The sequence below is a fragment of the Diplotaxodon limnothrissa genome, linkage group LG3 (genome assembly GCF_057381915.1).
Source record: "Diplotaxodon limnothrissa isolate DT_005_m linkage group LG3, D_limnothrissa_male_GT1.1, whole genome shotgun sequence".
Lineage (NCBI taxonomy): Eukaryota > Metazoa > Chordata > Actinopteri > Cichliformes > Cichlidae > Diplotaxodon > Diplotaxodon limnothrissa.
The window spans coordinates 357,819-378,123 of record NC_140598.1 but is presented as its reverse complement, the minus strand read 5'-3'; the positions used below and the strand labels follow the sequence as shown (position 1 = coordinate 378,123).

At 44.4% G+C, this 20,305-nt stretch overlaps 2 protein-coding genes across 4 annotated transcripts in view; one reads left to right on the top strand and one right to left on the bottom strand.

Annotated features, from left to right (window-relative positions):
• LOC146634202 (butyrophilin-like protein 2) overlaps window positions 1-20,305 on the bottom strand; it is a 295,376-nt gene that overhangs the window by 10,074 nt on the left and 264,997 nt on the right. For 2 of the 3 annotated variants that reach the window (XM_085375568.1, XM_085375575.1), the window contains exons 1-3: window positions 13,181-13,217; window positions 10,013-10,354; window positions 9,741-9,839 (exon numbers count right to left, since the gene is read on the bottom strand). The exons of the other annotated variant lie outside the window; for it this stretch is intronic. In XM_085375568.1, coding sequence (XP_085231694.1) covers window positions 9,741-9,839; window positions 10,013-10,354; window positions 13,181-13,217 — 478 coding nt within the window. Of the gene's footprint in view, window positions 1-9,740; window positions 9,840-10,012; window positions 10,355-13,180; window positions 13,218-20,305 lie in introns of those variants that run through there. 3 annotated transcript variants of the gene reach the window in all.
• On the top strand, window positions 4,786-6,246 carry LOC146634209 (uncharacterized). The gene has a single exon (XM_085375011.1). It carries the CDS (start codon window positions 4,786-4,788, stop codon window positions 6,244-6,246), a length of 1,461 nt encoding a protein of 486 aa, XP_085231137.1.

Below are 20,305 nucleotides of genomic sequence, written 5' to 3'. Positions count from 1 at the left end.
ACGTGGACATGCTGCTGTCATGGTTTCAATCAATCTATCTCATAGATTCCAATTTATTCATGCAAATAAGGATTTTTCCTCACTTACAAAAGAGGAGATCCAAAAGCTTCTGTACTGAATCTTTTCACATTATAAATCTTTCTCTATAAAATATAAGAAAACACTGTAAACATTTTCACTGATGTGCAGATGAAACCCAGCTTTATTAATCTATGACAAAAGAGGACAATGAAACTGGCAGCATGTCTTAAAGACAACGACCGCATTTTTTAAAAAATTCATGCACAACTCAGGTTCTTGTACTTGACCCTAAGAACTTCAGAAACATGGTGACTCATCAATGTCTGAGCACAACCGAAGGAGGAACATTTACTGAAGCTGCTGCAACATTTACTGTCAGCATGTTTCCATGTCAGCTGCTGTTTACCACCACAGAAGAAGAACAGCTTGTCCACATGCAGCCTCTGTGTCAGGTCAATGCAGTGAAGCACACACACTGTTTAGTAAAGTCATGTTGTGGAGTTCGTGAGTAAATGCAAAACTTTGTTTGGATCAACCGAGATGCTGAGCTGCAACATGAAACATTTGTATTAAACAATTAACTTTTGGACCTTGTGAAACAAATTTTCTGGTTAAAATGGAGGAACAAGAAAGAGAGCTTTTTAATTTAATTAAAAAACGCAGAGCAAAGCTTGCCGTTCTGACAAGAAAAAGAAATGACATTAATGCTCTCATTGATGCTGGAGAATCAAAGGCCTCCATAGATGAACACATGAGAACATTTAATGATTATTTGGGAGAGTTTATGGACTTACAGACTTCAGTTCAAAAATTGCTGAACGATGATGAAAAGGAAACAGATCACAGAGATTGGTATGAACCTAAGCTGATCGGGTTTAAAGACTTTCTGCATGAAATCGACACTTGGATAAATGCAGACCCTGATCCACAAAAGGATGAAGTTGCAGCCTCTAATGTTGAATCAAAGGTAGCATCTCATCACAGGAACATTGCGATAGTGTCTCACAAGTAGCGCAAGAAGCGAGCGACATGATTTCTGAACGAGTTGCTAAACCTGTCAGCAAGGGCTCTAGTAAAGCGCCCAGTAATGTAACTGCAGCCTTAAGTTTAAGGAGTAAAAGCTCGCGTGCGGCTTCAATGGCGCTGATGGAAGCTGAAGTGGAAAGAGCCGCTTTAAAAGCGGAGGTGGACGCACTGCAAGAAAAACATGCGCTCGAACTGGAAGAAGTTCAATTAAAAGCAAGAAAGAAAAAGCGGCAAAAAGCAAAGAAGCATTGGCTCTAAGAACTAAGTTGGTTAAGGCTGATGCAAAAAGGCAAATTCTCACCTCTGCTCAGGATCGGCAGAGCCTTGCATCCAGGGCTGAGGTTGAATCAGAAGGCGGGATTACAGCTCCTTCTGGAACATCTACTGAGTTCATACCTGCTGCTACAGCTCAAAAGGCTCCAAGAACAAAGAAAGCCCCTTTAGTTCATTCTCCTTTGCCAATGCCCCTAGAAACACATACACCTGCTAAGGTTAAACCAGAAGGGGAAAGCCCAAGGCCAATCTCTTCTCAGGTTGATGTTCACAGCAGTGTCCTAACAGAGATTATGAGAAAGCAAAATGAGATTACTCAGATGCTTGTAAAACAACAGAGGTTGTCACTGCTTCCAGCTATAGACATTCCTGTTTTTGGTGGTGATCCTTTGCGTTTTAGATCCTTTCTTAAGGCTTTTGAGCAAGGAATAGAAACTAAAACTGATAATATGCAGGATAGGCTTTATTATTTAGAACAGTTTACTACAGGACAGCCCAGAATTTTAGTGAGAAGTTGTATGCACATGAGTCCACAGACAGCTTATGTTGAGGCACAAAAGCAGCTTGAGTGGAACTTTGGTAACAGAGCAAAGATAACTTCTGCATTTATAGACAAGGCTCTTAACTGGTCAGTTTTAAAGTCTGATGATGCTTCAGCATTACGAGCTTACATATTCTTTCTAAGAAGCTGCTTCAACACAATGGATGAAGCTGGGTTTCTTGATGAGCTGGAAAATTCAACCAATATGAGGATTCTTGTTTCAAAGTTGCCTTTTAGACTTCGTGATAAATGGCGACTAATAATCGTTGATATAACAGAAAAGTGCGATCGCAGAGCAGGATTTAAAGATCTTCTTGATTTTCTTGAAAAACAAACAAGAGCTGCATTAGATCCTGTTTTTGGAGAGAGTCAAAACACAAAAGAAAAGATAGCTTCAAAACCATCAAAGACACCGCTTAAAACTAAAAGCAGTAGCTTTGCTACTTCTGTTGCTGTAGTTTCAGACAGAACAATGACAAACCGGAACGGATTCAGATAAGCCATGAAGATAAAGGGTTAGATCAAACTCGGTGCTTGTTTTGTAACCAAACTCATTTTTTGGACGTATGTGACTCATTCAAACTAAAAGCCAACAAAGAAAAGGTGACATTCTTTAAAGGAAAGGTTTATGCTTTGGTTGCTTACAGAGAGGCCACATGAGTAAAGCTTGTCCACATCGTTTGACGTGCCACACCTGTAACAAAAATCACCCTACTGTTCTCCACATAGACTCAAAAGAACGGCAGTGGCAAGCAGCTAAAGCTGAATGTAAAGAATCATCAGTCTCAAATGCTCTTGTTTCTTTGAACTTTGGTAGCCATACTGGGGCCGGGTCCAATGAATGTGCCTTGTCAGTTGTTCCAGTAAAAGTGAAGTTGGAAAATGGGACGAAGGTTGAGGACACCTACGCCTTTCTTGATCCCGGCAGCTCTGCAACTTTTTGCAGAGATTTCAAACAGGCGTTGATGATGCAGTTAAATGCATCTGGAAAGAAAGTGGAAATCATCTTATTTAACGCATGCAAGACAGCTCTCATATGTAGGCATTTTGCTTTCACAGTCACACATTACAATCGAAAAGTGTGGTCAGTTGAATCCAAGCACTCTCCTTCCTACGGAAGCAGATGGTGCCGAACACAGCTGTATGCAGAAGCTAAATGAGGAGACGAAACCCCGACCAGACATTTTCAGTACACCCCAGCCTACTTTTGTAGACATTTTTGTGGATGAGTCAGCATCCAAGAATAGTCTAGGTCGCAACTGTGTCGGTTATGCAGTAACCACAGTAGACACAGTTTTAGAAGCGAAAGCTCTAACTTCCTCTTTTTCAGCACAGAGTGCTGAGCTCATTGCCGTCATTCGTGCATGCCAGCTACACAAAGGTCAAGATATAAATATTCACACTGACAGCCAATATGCCTTTGCAGCTGTACATCACTTTGCAAAAATATGGCAGAATAGAGGCATGGTAACATCTAATGGCAATCCAGTCCAGCATGGACATCTATTACAGGAGCTATTAAATGTCGTAACGTTGCCCAGACAACTAGCACTATGCAAGTGTGCAGCACACCAGAAAGATAACTCAGACATTACTAAAGGTAATAACTTTGCAGACCAAGCCGCAAAGAAGGCAGCACAGCAACCTGTACAGACTTTGATGTCTGAAACCTCACAGCTAATACCACTTGATGTACTTAAAGATGAACAGAAAGCCGCACCCATCGCAGAGCAAAAGAAGTGGCTGAAATGTGGAGCGCAGCTACAGGATGACTTAATGACTTGCAATGGCAAACCAATATTACCAAAATCCCTGCATAAGACAGCTGCATTAGTGACACATGGCTTAACGCATTTGTCAAGGGGAGATATGTCTGAAATACTCTCTAAAAACTTCTATACTCAAAATTTCGAAGCTTCAGCACAAGAGTTTATCAGAACATGTATGATTTGCCAGAAACATAATGCACAGGGAAACCTCAGGCCTAAAAGAGGCTTTTTCCCAACACCACCACACCCATTTCACGCAATCCACATGGATTTTATTAAACTGAACGAATGTCAAGCATCAAAATACGCTCTAGTAATTGTGGATGTGTTCTCAAAATGGCCAGAAATCTATCCAGTAAAAAGAGCAGATGCAATCTCAGTAGCAAAATGTTTATGCAACCATTTCATTCCTACATACGGCATTCCTTCTCTGATAAGATCAGACAATGGAACACACTTTGTTAATGATGTAATTAGCAAAGTCTCTGAAGCTCTGGGTTTCAGCATCAAACATCATTGCGCTTATCATCCACAAAGTGCAGGATTAGTGGAAAGAACTAATGGCACAATAAAACAGAGATTAAGAAAATGCATGGAAGAAACAGGAAGGCAATGGCCTGAGTGTTTGGGCCTGGTGAAGATGTGGATGAGACTAACCCGGGGGTCACAAAAACTTACACCCTTTGAAATCGTTCACGGGAGGCAATTTCCACTGCCTCTCACTAGTGAGCCTATTAATAAGTCTAAGTATAAGAGAAACCACCCTAGCAGAGTGGATGACTAAATTATTTGAGAATAAAGAAATTGTGCTAAACAATAAACTGCCGAGTGATATCTCTCCAGTTTCTTGCAGGTTGCAACCAGGTGATTGGATCCTGATCAAAGTACTCCAGAGAAAGAATTGGAGTTCGCCGAGGTGGGAAGGCCCATACCAAGTCTTACTCACCACACCGACTGCCTGCAAAATAGCAGAAAGACCATCTTGGATCCACCAAAGCCACTGCAAAAAAGTGAGTGACAACACAAGCATAGACGCCGGTTCCCCCGACTCCTAGGTGTTCTCCTGGTGGAGGAAAGGGCTGTTTGGGTATATCCCGCCCTTTTATCTTCTCGCCAGTGGTCTACTCACCTGGAGCCCGGGTGTGCCTGGTCATCATGAAGAAACTTGTCCTCATAGTGGCTGGCATCACGCTCCTAGTGAGCCTACTGATACTCACCTGGACAGACGAGGACCCACAGCATCACCTGCAGAAGAAATGGTCATATGACAACTCACACCTAAAGGATATGGACAAAGAGCACAGCCACCCCTGGCTGAACAATGCCTGGTACCGGTACGTCTACAACCGAGTACATACAGAAGACAACCACACTGGCTGCTACGTCTGTTCTCACCTCCCAACAACAGCAATGCAAGCCACCCTATATGGAAAATCACCCAGCCTTTCCGAAGCCTTATGTATATTCCACAAAGCCACCAGCGGAACATGTTCCCCCGAAGACATCTACTTCTTCAAGGTTCAGTTAAAGACACAAGACACAAAACCCGACCTGCCACGGTGTAATGGAACACAGATCAACTATACAACTAATGAGGTAGTGTTCTGTACACCAGAGATCTCAGACTGGAACTACAACTGTGATGACCGATACTGCGTACACCTAAACTCAACCAATGACAGGGGAAAGTCATTCAACGTCAGGAGGGAACCAGGAATACAACATCCAATGTGTTTCACCTTCACATACGGCAACAGAAAGCTGGGAATGAACCACGACTGCTCCCAGACTTTCCGAATGCCGCAGGACAGAAAGGCACAGATAAGCTTCCTGAATGGCACATATTGGGTGCAGGGTACAGCTTGGGCATGTGGCTCAAAGACATACTTCGCCATCCCACCCAACAGCACCGGACTCTGCGCCCCAATTTTAGTGTCAGACCACACATTCAGAGTATTCCATCAGGACCAACCAAGACGCAAGAGGAGCACTGATGACGTGCAACCTCATGACCCAATCTGGGGCAGTGATGTACCAGCGGAGTTCAAGTTGTGGACCACCGGACAGAAGGTCCTGCACTCACTGTTCCCATGGATTGGAAATGGAAAAAACATGCTAAGAATTGAGACTCTAGATTACCGATTTGGACTTTTCCTGAACAGCTCAACAAGGATAAACAAGGCTCAGAATGAGGAAATCGACGCGATCAGAATAGTGGTCATGCAACACAGAGTCGCCCTGGACATGATTCTGGCTGAGAGAGAGGGCCTCTGTGTCTTATTCAACACCACTTGCTGCACCTATATCCCGGACAACGTGCACTCTTTGACCATGACCACCGCCCTAGACAAGTTACGACAACTGAGTAATGCAGAGCAACAAGACTATGTCACGAACACAGAGGACTGGCTGACCTGGCTGCTGAGCGGCAGCTGGAAGACCCTTGTGATCAAAGGACTTGTCTTGATAGGAGTTCTTCTTTTATTGCTTTGCATGTTCTCAACTTGCATTCTACCCTGTATCAGATCAATGATTGACAAAATGGTACAGGCCACAGTAATCACCTATGTTGGCCTGCCACAAGAAGATGAACCGGACGAAGAGGATTTAGTATAGGAACACACACACTCACACATACTGAATGATGCTACAATTGAAAGTGTTATAAGCAAGTGATTGTTGGCTGATAATAAAGTATGATTGTGTGTAAAATATCAACTCCAGTGAAATATAAGTGAAATATATTTACATCAGGAGGGAATGTTAAGGAGTTTTTACTGTTTTATTTGATTATGCTTCAAATGTTATGTTATACTTATGTTCACATATTTCACCAGATACAGCTTTCTGAAGAAACAGGAAGCTGACCCTGTGACCCTGTGACATTTACTGCAAGAGATCAGCACAGAAATACACATCCGCAGAAGTTGACTGCATTATCTTATTCTTAGAAATTGACTTGTAACACACACACACTTCGTGACACACACACACAGCTTACACACAGACAGCATCAGGACCTGCGTAACAGGAAATGTGATTGTATTTGCATATTGAGGATGTAACCTATAAAAATAAACGAATACTGCAGTTCGGTGTGATTACTCCCTGAGTTTCACCCGTGCCGCACGTTATCAGTATCAAGTGTCTCAGTGTTGTTTATTCACCTGACTGTTTGTTAACTGTAAATCTCTGACACAGTTGAACTCAATCTTAATCTGAGTGAGTCAGTCTTTTGGTCTGACAGCACAACTGTGCTACAGTACATTGCAAACACAACCACACGGTTCAAAACATATGTAGCTAATAGAGTTTCCACCATTCATGCTTTGACAAAAGTTGAGCAGTGGAGGTACATCAGTTCAAAGCTGAATCCAGCTGATGCAGCCTCTCGAGGAATGACAGTTGGCTGTTTCCTGAAATCTTCCACCTGGATCAATGGTCCAGAATTTCTCAGTAAACCTGTTGTTCACTGGCCTGTAGGCATGAATTGTGTATCTGTCCATTTGGAAGCTGACCCAGAAATAAAAGGGGAGGGCCTGATGTGTGCAGCTGTGCTGAAAGAAGATGTGTCCCACTACTAAGCTGCTGTTGTACTTCTCCAGCTGGACACAATTAAAAAGGTGTGTGGCATGGATCCTGAAAGTAAAAGAAAGACTTAAACTGCAAACAAGGAAAAGACAGAAGTTGCTGGGCACGCACTGTGGAAGTCAAATATGTGTTAAGCAAGATGATAAATGGAACACTCTGCTCAAAACTGAGGATTTGTCCAAGGCTGAGGAAGCTATAGTGAGCTTTGTGCAGAGAAAACATTTTGCTGATGAAATGACTGCCCTAAACTCTGGCACTGTAAGGAAGTCAAGTCATCTGTATAAGCTTGATCCTGTAGTTGCTATTGGTGTCTTGAGAGTGGGTGGAAGACTGAGCAAAGCGGATTTACCTGAGGAAACAAAACATCCTGCAATTTTGCCAAAAGAAAGCCATGTTTCAAAGCTTATTCTTCAGCATATTCACGAAAAGATTGGTCACAGAGGAAGAAATCACATGCTTTCAACACTTCGCCGTCAGTACTGGATTCCTCATGCTAATTCAGCAGCTAGAAAAATAATCAGAGATTGCATAGTGTGTCAAAGACAACGGCAAAAGCCAGGTGAGCAGAAAATGTCTGATCTTCCTATGGACAGACTCTCAGCTGATCTTCCACCATTTACTTATGTTGGTGTTGATTATTTTGGACCAATGGAAGTAAAGAGAGGCAGGAGTCTTGTTAAGAGGTATGGAGTTCTCTTCACATGCCTAACATGTCGTGCAGTCCACCTTGAGGTGGCACATTCTCTTGATACAGGCTCCTGCATTAATGCCATCAGGAGATTCATCTGCCGCAGAAGACAGGTCAAAGAAATCCGGTCAGACAATGGAACCAACTTTGTCAGCTCGAATCGTGAGTTAAAACAAGCTATGTTAGAGCTAAACCAAAGTAAAATCCAAAAAGGCTTAGCACAGGATGGCATAAAGTGGACCTTTAACCCGCCCTATGGGGCCCATCATGGTGGAGTATGGGAGCGCTTGGTGCAAGAAATAAAGAGAATATTATACTCTATCACAAACCAGCAAGTACTAGATGATGAAACCTTGCATACAGTTTTTTGTGAAGTGGAGGCTATACTGAATGACCGCCCAATCACACCTTCTTCTGACGATCCCAATGATGTAGAAGCTCTTACTCCAAATCACTTGCTCCAGTTAAAAGGCAAACCTGTGCTGCCACCAGGTTTCTTTAAAAAAGAGGATCTGTATCTGCGAAGACGATGGAAACAAGCCCAGTATATTGTGGATCTATTCTGGAAAAGGTGGGTGAAAGAATACCTTCCTATGTTGCAGGAACGACAGAAATGGAACAAGATTCGTAGGAACTTTTGCATTGGTGATGTTGTGCTTGTTGTTGATGGAGCTGCACCAAGAAATTCTTGGCCCATTGGCCGCATCACTGAAACCATGGCCGATGCACACGGAGTAGTTCGCCGTGTTAGAGTTAAGACACGAACAAATGAGCTGGAGAGGCCAATCAACAAAATGTCTCCTGGTGGAGGCCATCTAGAGGAAACAATGAATGTTTGCCTCCAACTGAGCCAAGTTCTGGAACCTCTGGCTCTACATTTACACTGACACTCACTTGGCTCTACACTCCATTATGCAACATACACCTTTTTTGAATACACACAAAGCAAACACATGAACAACAGAGACTTAAAATCATAGAACATTGACCTTTCCTTTTGTTTGGTTTTTAAGAAGACTTATACGGATGGACTACTGAAGAAAATTATTGGTATTGCATTTTGTGATGGCCACTTAGACAGATATAATTCATGTTACACAGGAATTAGGGGCCGGAATGTTGTGGCCATTTTTGTTGAATGTTTATAAAATGCAATTTGTATTCATTTTTGTTTTTTCTTTAAAGGTGTAAGAATATTCTGACCTGGTTTTGTTATGTAAATTTGTAATTAATTTTATTGGAGAAGCTTTTGGAAAGTGATTGGTTTATTAATTTATGGACCCTCCCATTAATCAAGAGATTAAGAGCACCCTGGATGGGTGTGGTAAAGAGGTTTTTTGTTTTTTTGTTTGCCAAATGTCAGATGGGAAGACGGGAGGGTTAGAAAATGATTTTTTGACCACTTTTGAAGTTGTTAAAGCAAATTAAGTTAACTTTCGTTTAATTTTAAGTTTTAAGAAGTTATTTGGCTGATTTCTGTTTATAATTTTCCACAAAATAAACGGCATATGATTTTTAAACAATGGAGTCAGAAGTGCGTTCTAAAACAAACCTCCCGTTGCCACCCATGGCCTTTTCTTGGACTTTTTTAGTGTTTGGAACGTAAAAGGCCGCGACAGAGCTGTTTCACTGATCAATGACTGAGTCTGAAGGAGGTTTTCTGACTTCTGGAACAAACCTGGAAGTTTCTCTTCAGCTCTCTGTATCAGCTGTTTGTAACTCTCAACTCTTTCAGCTTCTGGAACAAGTTTGTGTGAGCCGCAGTCAAGGAGCCACCAGAGGACACCTGCTGACCATCGGCATTATGGGTAGTGTAGTAGGAGACACTCACCTGACATGAAATAGTGCCGGAAATAATATATGAGACCTCCAGAAATCACAAGAAGAACCAGGAGAACCAGGAGAGCTTTGGCCCAGGATGGAAACCTTTCTGTGGAGGAACACAAAGAACAACATGACCTTTGACCTCTGAATGAATGGAAATAATGAATTTAAAGGCCTATACTTCAATCATAGAGCCAGCATAGTTATGCTGACAGTGTTAAAATAACAAAGTTTTATCTGAGTGATGTCAGATGTATCTACACCATGTTTGTTGCTGACCTTTGACCTGCAGCTGTACGTCTGTCAGTCTCATTTGTCCTATCCTCCTGTCTCTGATGGAGCAGGTGTAGGTGGCGCTGTCAGACAGTTGGAGGTTGGTCAGGTTCAGGCTGAGGTCTCCAGTATCCAGAGCGTCAGTCTTCATGGATGTTCGGCCTCTGTAACGCTGGTTTTGATCTTTCAGTTCGTCTCCTTGACGTTGACGCTGGTGGACGGTTGGAGGACTGAGGTCGGAGCGACTCCACACCACTGTGGGGTCAGTCAGATCGAAAGTGTCAAACTGACAGGGCAGGATGAATGAGTCCCCCTCATACAGCTCCACAGCTGAGGCATGCTGGGAAACTGAGGACACACAGAGACTTGTGGTAGCTAATTTTGAAGCCAACATGATGACCTTATCCCATCAATGCTGTGGAGGGCCAGCTTTTTTAGATCCAATTAAAATCAATGGACTCAGAAAGATCCTCTGGAAAAGAGTAGAACTCTTAAAACAGAGTTTATTAAACAGCAAAAAAACGGTATAATATAGCAGGACACACAAGGAAGCATAGCAAACCAAAGCGAAGCAAACTGAGCCCAGTGTAGAGCCTTTACCCACACACAGCAGCGACACACCAATTATATATGCCCTATGCAGTGTTGGGTAAGTTACCTAAATTAGTAACTTAGTTACATTACTAGTTACTTCTATCAAAAGTAACTCAGTTACTTTAAGTTACTCGTTACTTTCAAAGTAACTAGTTCCTAGGGAAAGTAACTTTGGTTTTACTCAGAATTCTCTTGTTAATGTGTTTGTAACCCTGGTTAACATAGCTGTCAATAAATAAAAGCCTGTTAGTAAAAACAGTCATAAAAAATATATTACAGGTGATAAATAGTCAATAAATAGATCATAATGGTTAGAAAATTCATTAAAAACATCAGCAATGATATAATTCATGGTATAGGATTTCATTTGTGTTTAAAAACATGTTAAAAGGGTAAAAAACTTGCTAATTCATGGTGTTTTATGTCAATTCAGGTAAAATGGCTAAAATATGTGTTCACACTCTTATTGTGAAAGGGCACGCTGCAGCGTGACTCCTGTGATAGCCACACCCAATCGGGTTGTTCCTTCTTTTGATGCTAGAGAGGGAGAAATGTAGACAGTCCTTGCGGAGCTGCTGCCTAAACGAGTGAAAAAATATTTAAAAAACAAGCCAGAAGTCTACTTAAAGCCATTTTTGTACTCTGGAGGATATATTTTTGTTTTTCCGACCTGTCCTTGCCTTGGTGACGTTGTAAACAGGGGCGATTCTAGGATCAGAGGTTTGGGGTTGCTGAGCACCCAGAGAGCTGCCCAGCCAGGCAAGATAAACCTGTCTCTGTCTGTCTCTGTCTCTGTATACCATGCATGAAAAAATCTTTACTGCAGATACTACTTTTACTAATTTAATAATAATAATTTTGTGTTGTAAGATTTATGACTGTCATGTAGGGCTGCTCGATTATGGCAAAAATGATAATCACGATTATTTTCACTGAAATTGAGATCTCGATTATTTGACGATATTTATTTAACAATAACAATGTATTGAATAATGACTTTAAAGATTGTCAAAAAATAATATAAAACAGTGTGCAAATACTGATAACAGTGCAAATGTTTGCGATATAAGAAATAAATGAAAAATGTAAACATCTATGTTTAGTGAACTTTGCAGTGTTGCTCTGTGGTGCAGCTACTACATCGTAGCAAAGCTTACACACTGTGTCTACTTGATCCACGTCTGACTGAACCCGTAATGTTTCCACACCACTGAAGTTTTTTTACCTCTCTTTTCAACCAACGGCAGTCACTCTCCTCTCCAAATAACTTCTGCTTAGCTTTCCCTCGGGTCCTCTTAATCAGCGGTCCCCAACCCCCGGGCCTCGGACCGGTCCGTGAGTCGTTTGGTACCGGGCCAAGAGAGTTGAGGCTCAGGTGTGAAATGTCTGGTTTTCAGGGTTTTTAATCGGTTTTCAGCGTTATTTTGTTATCGTTTTTATCGTTTACTCGGTTTTCCTGGGTCTTTTCACGTGTGTTATGAATAAATTTTCTTTTTTTCGGTACTAGTTTTATTTTGTTGTCTTTATCCGCGACACCTTAAAGGCCGGTCCATGAAAATATTGTCGGGCATAAACCGGTCCGTGGCGCAAAAAAGGTTGGGGACCGCTGCTCTTAATTGTTGTGACACGTGTTCGAAATGCAGAGCGGTGCGCTCGATTTGTCACCCGGAGCAGCGCGAGAGTAAAGCACAAGGGAGGTGCTAATAATCGGCTCAGTCATTTTTAATGATCGTTGAAAGCCCAGATTGTAATCGAGATTAAAATTCGATTAATTGAGCAGCCCTACCTTTGAATGAAAACAAACGCTGTTGTGACAGTGATGTACACTGTTCTGATGATATATATGTATGAATCTATCAGTCGTTTGTTGTAAGATTCAGATAATTATTTTTTAAAAGCGAGACATTTTAAATGAGAATAAGAAAGAAAAGTATTTCTTTGTGCCCCCCTCTCCCTGTTAATGCCCTACCTGCCCCCCTGGCAACACTTTGCTAGACCCGCCCCTGCACAGTTACCAGCTGTCAGCTACCTAAAAAAGGATCCTGGTGTTATTTGTCTCTCAGAAACAGTTCATAACTTCCCTTCAACTCATTCATGTCACCTAAAAGGTAAACCTGTTTCTCCATCACAGCTCTGATGATTCAGTAAGGACATCTCCTGGTTTCATCTTCATGTTTCCCTCTCACCACATATCCAAACCAGCAGCTTTACAGCTGTGGCTCCAGCAAACATCAGCTGATACTAGAAATTAATATTAAATAACAACAGCTGATTAAACGTGCTGCTGTTGTTTAGCGCGACATCCGCTGGTTTCCTCTTTCTGCGCAAAGTGAGCGATAAACAAACAAGAGAGCCGATCAGCTGATCACTGATCAGTTTCATGATTGAAGTAGAAACGGGAGAGGGAGGGAGGAGAATGAGAGAAGAAGAGGCAGCTGTGCAGCAAAGACAGAATAACTCCAGCTTTGTGCCTTTTTCATTGTAGCTGAATTACGGGACAAACTGTTCCTTTTCACCTCAATAAGAAACGCGTAATATTTTCTCTGAATACCAGACGGGACGGTTGGCAACTCTAATAACTTATGAACAAAATAAAGTTCAACATCAGTAACTTCATAGCACCACCCAGCTGTATAGAAACTCCATCATGCTAGCTAGCACGCAGTACGGAAAAAGTCAGCATAACGAAAATAAACTCCACCTAAACTTGGTTCATATCTGACCCAGAGAGACTGCAGGTCAGAACTTCTTACCTGAAGTTCAGTTCACACAGTTCATGGCCACCTCAGGTCTCTGCTCCTCCTTCCTCCCCTCTCCCTCCTCCACCTGCTGGCCTCCACCACTTGCTAATGTTACTGAATGTGGAAGCTCCGCGATGCCACCTGTAACGTGCAGTGGAGGTGAAGCCAGCCGCGGAGGTGTGCAGGTGGATAGCGAATGAGCAACAGCTTCTGACTTTCCAAAAAGCACTCATTTATTTACAATATCAAAAATAAAAGTGCTACCTCTACCACACATTACTAAAGAGCACACTAGTCCGGGTACACACGGGAGCATCCATTACAGGAGGAGTGCGAAGAAGAACAAAAAGGGGGTGACACCAGTCGTGAGACAGGAGGCGCCGCCATGTGGTGATACACTGCATTACGATAGTAACTGTTACACACCACACGAAGTAACGAGTAACGAGCCTATCTATCTCTGGTGTGAATGAGATATGGCAGGTCCATAGGCATAGCTGGACTGGCCATCGGGCATACCGGGCAATTACCCGGTGGGCCGCTGGCGATTTTTTGTTTTTATGGGCCGATGGTTTTTTTTTTGGTTTTTTTTTAGGAAGGGTATATATAATGAAAGGTGTTGGATTGGCCAATTGGTCATGATCGACTCTGGGCTGGACCAATTACAGCCGAGGAGGCTGGCTGCACCCGCCCCCTTCTTTAGCAATCACGTGATTTTCGCGCATTGCATGCCGGGAACTCGTGGCAAAACAATCCAAGTACCGCATCAAATGCAAACATTTGCAGCACCGCAAAACGTTCATTCTCCGGTTCCAATACCTTCTTTTTTTTTCTTTGGCGCACAAAAAAGTTATGTACAAAACAAAAGGAGAACAATGCCGGTCCGTACAAAGACAGACTCGACGAAAAGACAAAGAAAAGATACGAGGAAAAAATCAAAGGAGTGAAAGAGTGGACAAAAGACGTCAGCGTGCTGCCCAACTTTCACCACGCTCAGATTTATAATTATACGCTTCTTGGAGTGAGTGCATACACTCATGAACTTTAGTAACTTCAGGTCACTGCAACAAGCCCAGGTACAGTTTACCGACGGATGGGTACAGGACCTTGAAATGCACCGTGTAGAACGAAAGACTATTGTACGTATCATAAGTTTACCAGTCTCACAAATCGTCTTCATAAATACACATTCATTAACAGTTTATTAATAGGACCTTTGAGCTCAACGGTAATTAATTAGTAGTGGAAATAATTTCTGGTAGTGTAACAGTGTTTATGTGGTATTATTCCACTTGCCACAAATATCAGTGTAATGGGGAAACAGCGCCCCCTTCTCGGTGTGGCTGGCTGCAGTAATCGCTGCCAGTCTGCCGTAGCTATACGAGAGGTGAGTTGTATTGTTCCGCACACAATATAGCTAAGTAGTACAGACACATAAAACATGTTTGATTAGCTGACGAGCACCGAGTGTAATAAGTGCTTAGTGGACACATGTCCAACACCAGTTTTATGTACTTTTCATTTGTTTATTAATGTGTGAAACTGTATGCTAAAGCGGAATGCTAATGAGATGTTCTGCCGTAGTGTGCTGTGCGGAGTGGTGTGTGGCGAGCCTGTGCACTGATAATACACCGTTGTTTCCATTCAGGTACATCATTTGTTGTTGCTGTTATTTTATTGTATATTAGAAATTGTAATATTGCTGCAGTAATCGCTGCCAGTCTGCCGTAGCCATACGAGAGTGTGCTGTGCGGAGTGGTGTATGGCGAGCCTGTGCACTGATAATACACAGTTGTTTCCATTTAGGAAATAAAGTGGCAACGATCGATCAGAGACTGTCTTTTTAAAAACACTACACAACGCAGAGTCGAGGAGTCTGTTTGGGCCGAACTGTTGCAGCGGGATGAAGCAGAAACCGGTTACAGTAGCATTACAGAAATGTAGCAGTGACAATAATATTGTATATTGTAATCGCAATGGACAATTAGTGATACAAAACAACTGTTTTATCCTGTGAATAAAAGTATATGTTTTTGTCAGGAGCAGACTAACATGTGAGCTGGAGTGTTCTGAGATGTTATATTTGGTATATCCAGACCATCCATCGGCTCTTACTTCAGAAACATGGCTTAAAAAATTTCACTTCAACAACGTAATCCGATAAAAAAAAAAACGATCTCTTTACCCGTCGGCTTCCTGTGGCTGTCATGCGACCGGCTATTGCAGTTAATAATAATACAACAGCTTCTTGCCATTTTTTGGGTTTCTTTTTATCGCTGTGTAACTGAGTTCAATTGAAAGCCTGCGTGCGCTAGTACCTCTTGCCACAAGTTCCCAGAATCCTTTGCGGTTTTATCCCTGAATGACGTCACATTTTCAATCTTTATCCTGGTGGGCCGGTCTCTAGTCAAAATGCCCGGGCCGATTTTTTGTCCCAGTCCAGCCTTGTCCATAGGTCATTGTTTAGAGCCATTTTTATTATGGTGCAGAGAGGATAGAGTGATGAGGCCTTGTCTCTTTCAGTTTATTAAAAATCTGTCAGGTTAGTTGTGGACGAGCTGGAAGGGGACACAACTGGATGAGAGCCGAGTAGACTTTTTGATATTTGCAATATTTCTTAACTGGAGAAAATAGGACTGTGTCCAAACACAGCTCATGGTCAAAGGTCATACCCAGACTCTGTGAGTCCTGATGTTGGAAGACAGATTTTCAAGGTTATCTTCAAATTTAAGGTTTGGGGGCAACAAAAAGGAGCTGAAATCTGAGCTGAAGAGAGTTTGTAGCTTCCAGCATTTAACATCAGAGAGACAGAGCATCAGATTCAGATTAAGTCTGTGTTACTGCCATCAGTGAAACATACAGCTGTGTATCATCCACATAAGAGTGGAAATAACACAGTATTTACAGAATACCACACAAATTATCTGAACCAATCAAAGAAGAGAGAAGAAATTGGGACTAAGAACTGATGAACTCCACATGAGAGGGAGGCTGACGATGAGGAGGATCCTCCCATTATGACTGATAAGGAGGAGAGAAACCAGGAAAGATGGAAGGATATCATGGTGGACCACATCAGATCCAGAACTGAGATCCAGAAGAATCAGCAGAGATCAGAGCTGTTTCTGTGCTGTGGGGAACAAAGCTGAGAGATTTCTAGAAATATTTCTGCTGTTCATGTGAAGGATTAACTGAGAAGCAGCAGAGTTTTCAAAGTTTGAGATAAAAACAGGAAGTTTGAAGTATAAGATGAGCTCAGACAGGATCCAGGAGGATCCAGGAGGATCCAGAAGGTCTTATTACCTGGAATAAAACCCTGTGGTCGTTCATCTTCCTCCTAGTTCCTCTCTGAATCCGATTTTTTTTGTCTGGTTGTTCACACTACAAGTAAAATGTGACAGCAAACGCGTTCTAGTGTGAACAGTTCACGGCCTTAAAAGCAGCCCGCATGCGCAAAAGAAGACGTCACACACAATGCGCTCTTTTTACACAAGTGAAAATTATCTGCAGAGCTAGTAGGTGTTGTCGCAGCAGTCTATCAATTTCTGCACAGTCTCAACCGAAAAACACTGAGAAAAAAAAAAAGAGCTTCACCTGCAGATAATAATGTTTGGTGTCGGCAGGACTGATTTTACAGCATTTTAATAAATGCACTTTCATTTAAGCTTAAATACATTTGAGTTTGTCAAAGGGCCAAAATAGCAGGAACACAACCAGACTGGTGTAAATTCAGCTCACAGACTCTTTGTGTTGACTACATGCAGACCAGCTGTGCTCATATGTGCAGTTACAGCTCATTTAGAGGCAGGGATATCCTGCTATGTCCCTGTTAGGACCTGCTGCTTTGACTGCTCACCACTCAAACAGCTTCATGACATCAGCAGTAAGAGCAGATGTGGATCCACAGCAAACATGTACGTTGGTCACAATCAATGAAAGAAGCTCAGAAAGCTCTTCAGCAAAACCAGTGTTAGAAATGAAACACACAGCACAGCATGCTGGGTAATTACAAGGACTCCCATCAGGCACAGGGAGGCACGTCCCCCTAACTACTCATGCTGATTAACACAACACACACACGTTACATGCACTTCTCTCCACCACCACTAGATGTCCCCACACTCTGTGCTGACTCCAATGATCAGAGCTGCTGAGCCTGTTTGCAGACAGAGGAGGAGCTCCTGGTGATCCGTGTGGCACTAAAAAGCTCTGATAACGTCCATCCAGCAGCTGATAACAGGGACATTTGGTGCCATGTCAGAGCTGCACAGTCAATCATCCGTTTGGCTCTTTAGTTTGAAGAGTTCAAAGCAGCAGCAGAGAATCTTTTTTTTTTTTTTTTTTTTTTTTTTTTTTTTCTAAATGACATCAGAAACAGCAGTATGCGACATTACGTGATGGCAGAGCTTCAGTTCATCCTTTGTCATTTTTTTTTTTTTTTAATAAATAGGACAGGGGGAATGAATGAGGGGGAGAGAAAGAAAGAAAACCCAAGGGGAGAAGAGACGGTGAGAAGGGGGGGGAAGAGAGACAAAAAAAAAAAAAAAAAAAAACTCCTGGGTCACCTGTATGGAGAAAAAACAAACAAACAAACAAACAAACAGAGGAGACAGCAAACAACAAAGAGCAACATAATAATAGAGAAAACAAAGCACCATCACAATAAACTAGCTAGTCATAGATATCAGTATTTACTAAGTAATAAACGATATTGTGCAGCACGCAAGATAGACAGCGCACAGTGTGCTTTGAGGCAGCAGCCAAGAAAGCTTTAGTCCGCGTCTGTGAATACCCATGTGTGCATACCTGTGTGGATCAGCATGCTTGCATTCCAAAGGTTTCTCCATGTAATGATCTGCTAGGGAGTGTGGGGGGGCCACAGCCCCGTCCTCCAGGGTGTGAAGCGGGTATGGAGGAGATCAAAACTCCAGACATCCAGAGGCCCCCAGAACACAAGAGACCATGGAAGACCAACAGAGGGGCAGCCGCGCCACTGTTCCAGTAAGAGCTGAGGAGAGTCCCAGATGAGGGCTCACTCAGCAGCCGCGGAGCAGAAGCCAGGGGGGGTTGCAGTGACGCGCCCGTGAGCTCCGCCGGCCCCCAGCTGCGCCTGAGTGACCGAGCCCTAGGCCGAGAGGCCGGGGGCACCCCACCTCCAAAGGGGCCCGAGCGAGCCCCAGGCCCCAGGCCCCGACAAGCGGCCGCCAAGGAGTGAGCCGGTGTGTACCCGGACGCCCACCCCCAGACACAAAGAACCACCAACACACCGACACCTGAGGGAGTCCGCCACCGGCAGGGGAAGTGGTGGTGGGTGGAGATAGGCCTCCAAACCTTGGAGGGCCTGAGGTGTCCCCAGAGAGGTGGCGTCTGATACCCAACCTGACATATAGACACAGACATACAGGCACACACAGACACAAACATCCATTCCCACCCTCATGCTCTCATATGCACTCACTCCACACTCAACCAACGTGGAGACAGACATAAAGAGACGCTGTACACACAATCACACTCCCCAAGCGTACTCTACAAACCGGGTCTAGGTACCCTTGCCCCTGGAGGGGGGAATTGCACCCAGACCCAGGTGGTGTTACCCTTTTCCCTGCGGTGGGGAGAGGCAGACCACCCCGACTCCGCAGCAGCAGGGAGGCCCCACACCCCAGACCGCAGTCGGACGGCCAACTCCTCCTACTAGCCCTCCCGCTCCAGCAGGCCGCAGAGAATGGGGGTGGGAGAAGACTCCAAACCTCCCTCCACCCGCTCATTGTGGTGTTGATGCATATGTGTTCTAAGGTGCAATTAAAACCCAGGAGGGCATGGAGCTACCTGCCAAGGAGCAGCAGGTAAGCGCATAGTCCCTCCTGCTAACCCTCAATGACTAAGTGTATTTAAAATTGAGAGGTGGGCAACGACGTCAGGGGTGAGGTATACACCCTGATGGTGATTTGGACTCCGTGATTGTGCCCACCCCCAAGATCCTATATGTATGTGTAATGAGAGTGTGAATAATGTGAATGTCTAAGTTGTGGGATAAAATTGAGGCAGAGGCAGCCAGAAGGGGACAGGGGGGGGGGTAGCCTCCTCTGCACCCTGGTGACATACCCCCACTCCAAGGCCCTGCATGTGTGGGTGGTTGTGGAGGAGCGGGAAGAGGGAGGCAGCTGGAGATGGGGAGGGAAGGAAGGGAGGGGCAGGTAACCCCTCCCTGGGGCCAGCTCCCCCGCTGACCCCAGTAGGCACTCCCACCCTCCGCGACCCGCCAGGGAAGGGGGGCCCAGGCCCATCAGACCGGGGCCCAGTGCAGTAGCGCCCCCCGGCTCCACAGAGCCCTGGACAGTCCACCCAACCCCACCACAGAGAAAACTGCACCCACCCCACCAACCACACATCTTCCAAACTACATAAGACGGTAAACGCCCAGGCTGAGATCTTCCTCCACCTCTCCTGTATCTCCCCCTCCTGCAGAGAGTTCCTGAGAAAAGAAAGCTCCTGCCAGATGTGACCATCCCCCCCACCAGTTGAAGAGCCCCCCAGGCGGCTCGATGCACCGGCGGCACCCTGCTCCAGGGCCGGGCCCCCATGCACCCACCCGCCCACAACCCCGGCAACACACCAACCAGGACCCGAGCCCCCGAGGCCCGGCCCGGGCCCCCGCCCAGAGACGGAGCACCCCCAGAACCTCACGCCCATCCCGGACCCACCCAGGGGCAGCCAGGTTGCCAGGTCAGTAACCCACGTCCGTCAGCACAGACCCTCCCCTAGCCCCGCTGCACGCAGCTGCGAGGAAACAGTCACCTGAGAGCCAACAGAGCCCTCAACCGGACGTGACCGCTACCCCGGGTTGAGCCCCCCAAGGAAGATGCCTCCGGGGAACCCCCCGACGCCCTAAGCCTGTCCCTACCCCCTCACCAATCACAACAGTGAAGGCGGGACCAAACTATGACCCCCCACCCCCACTAGG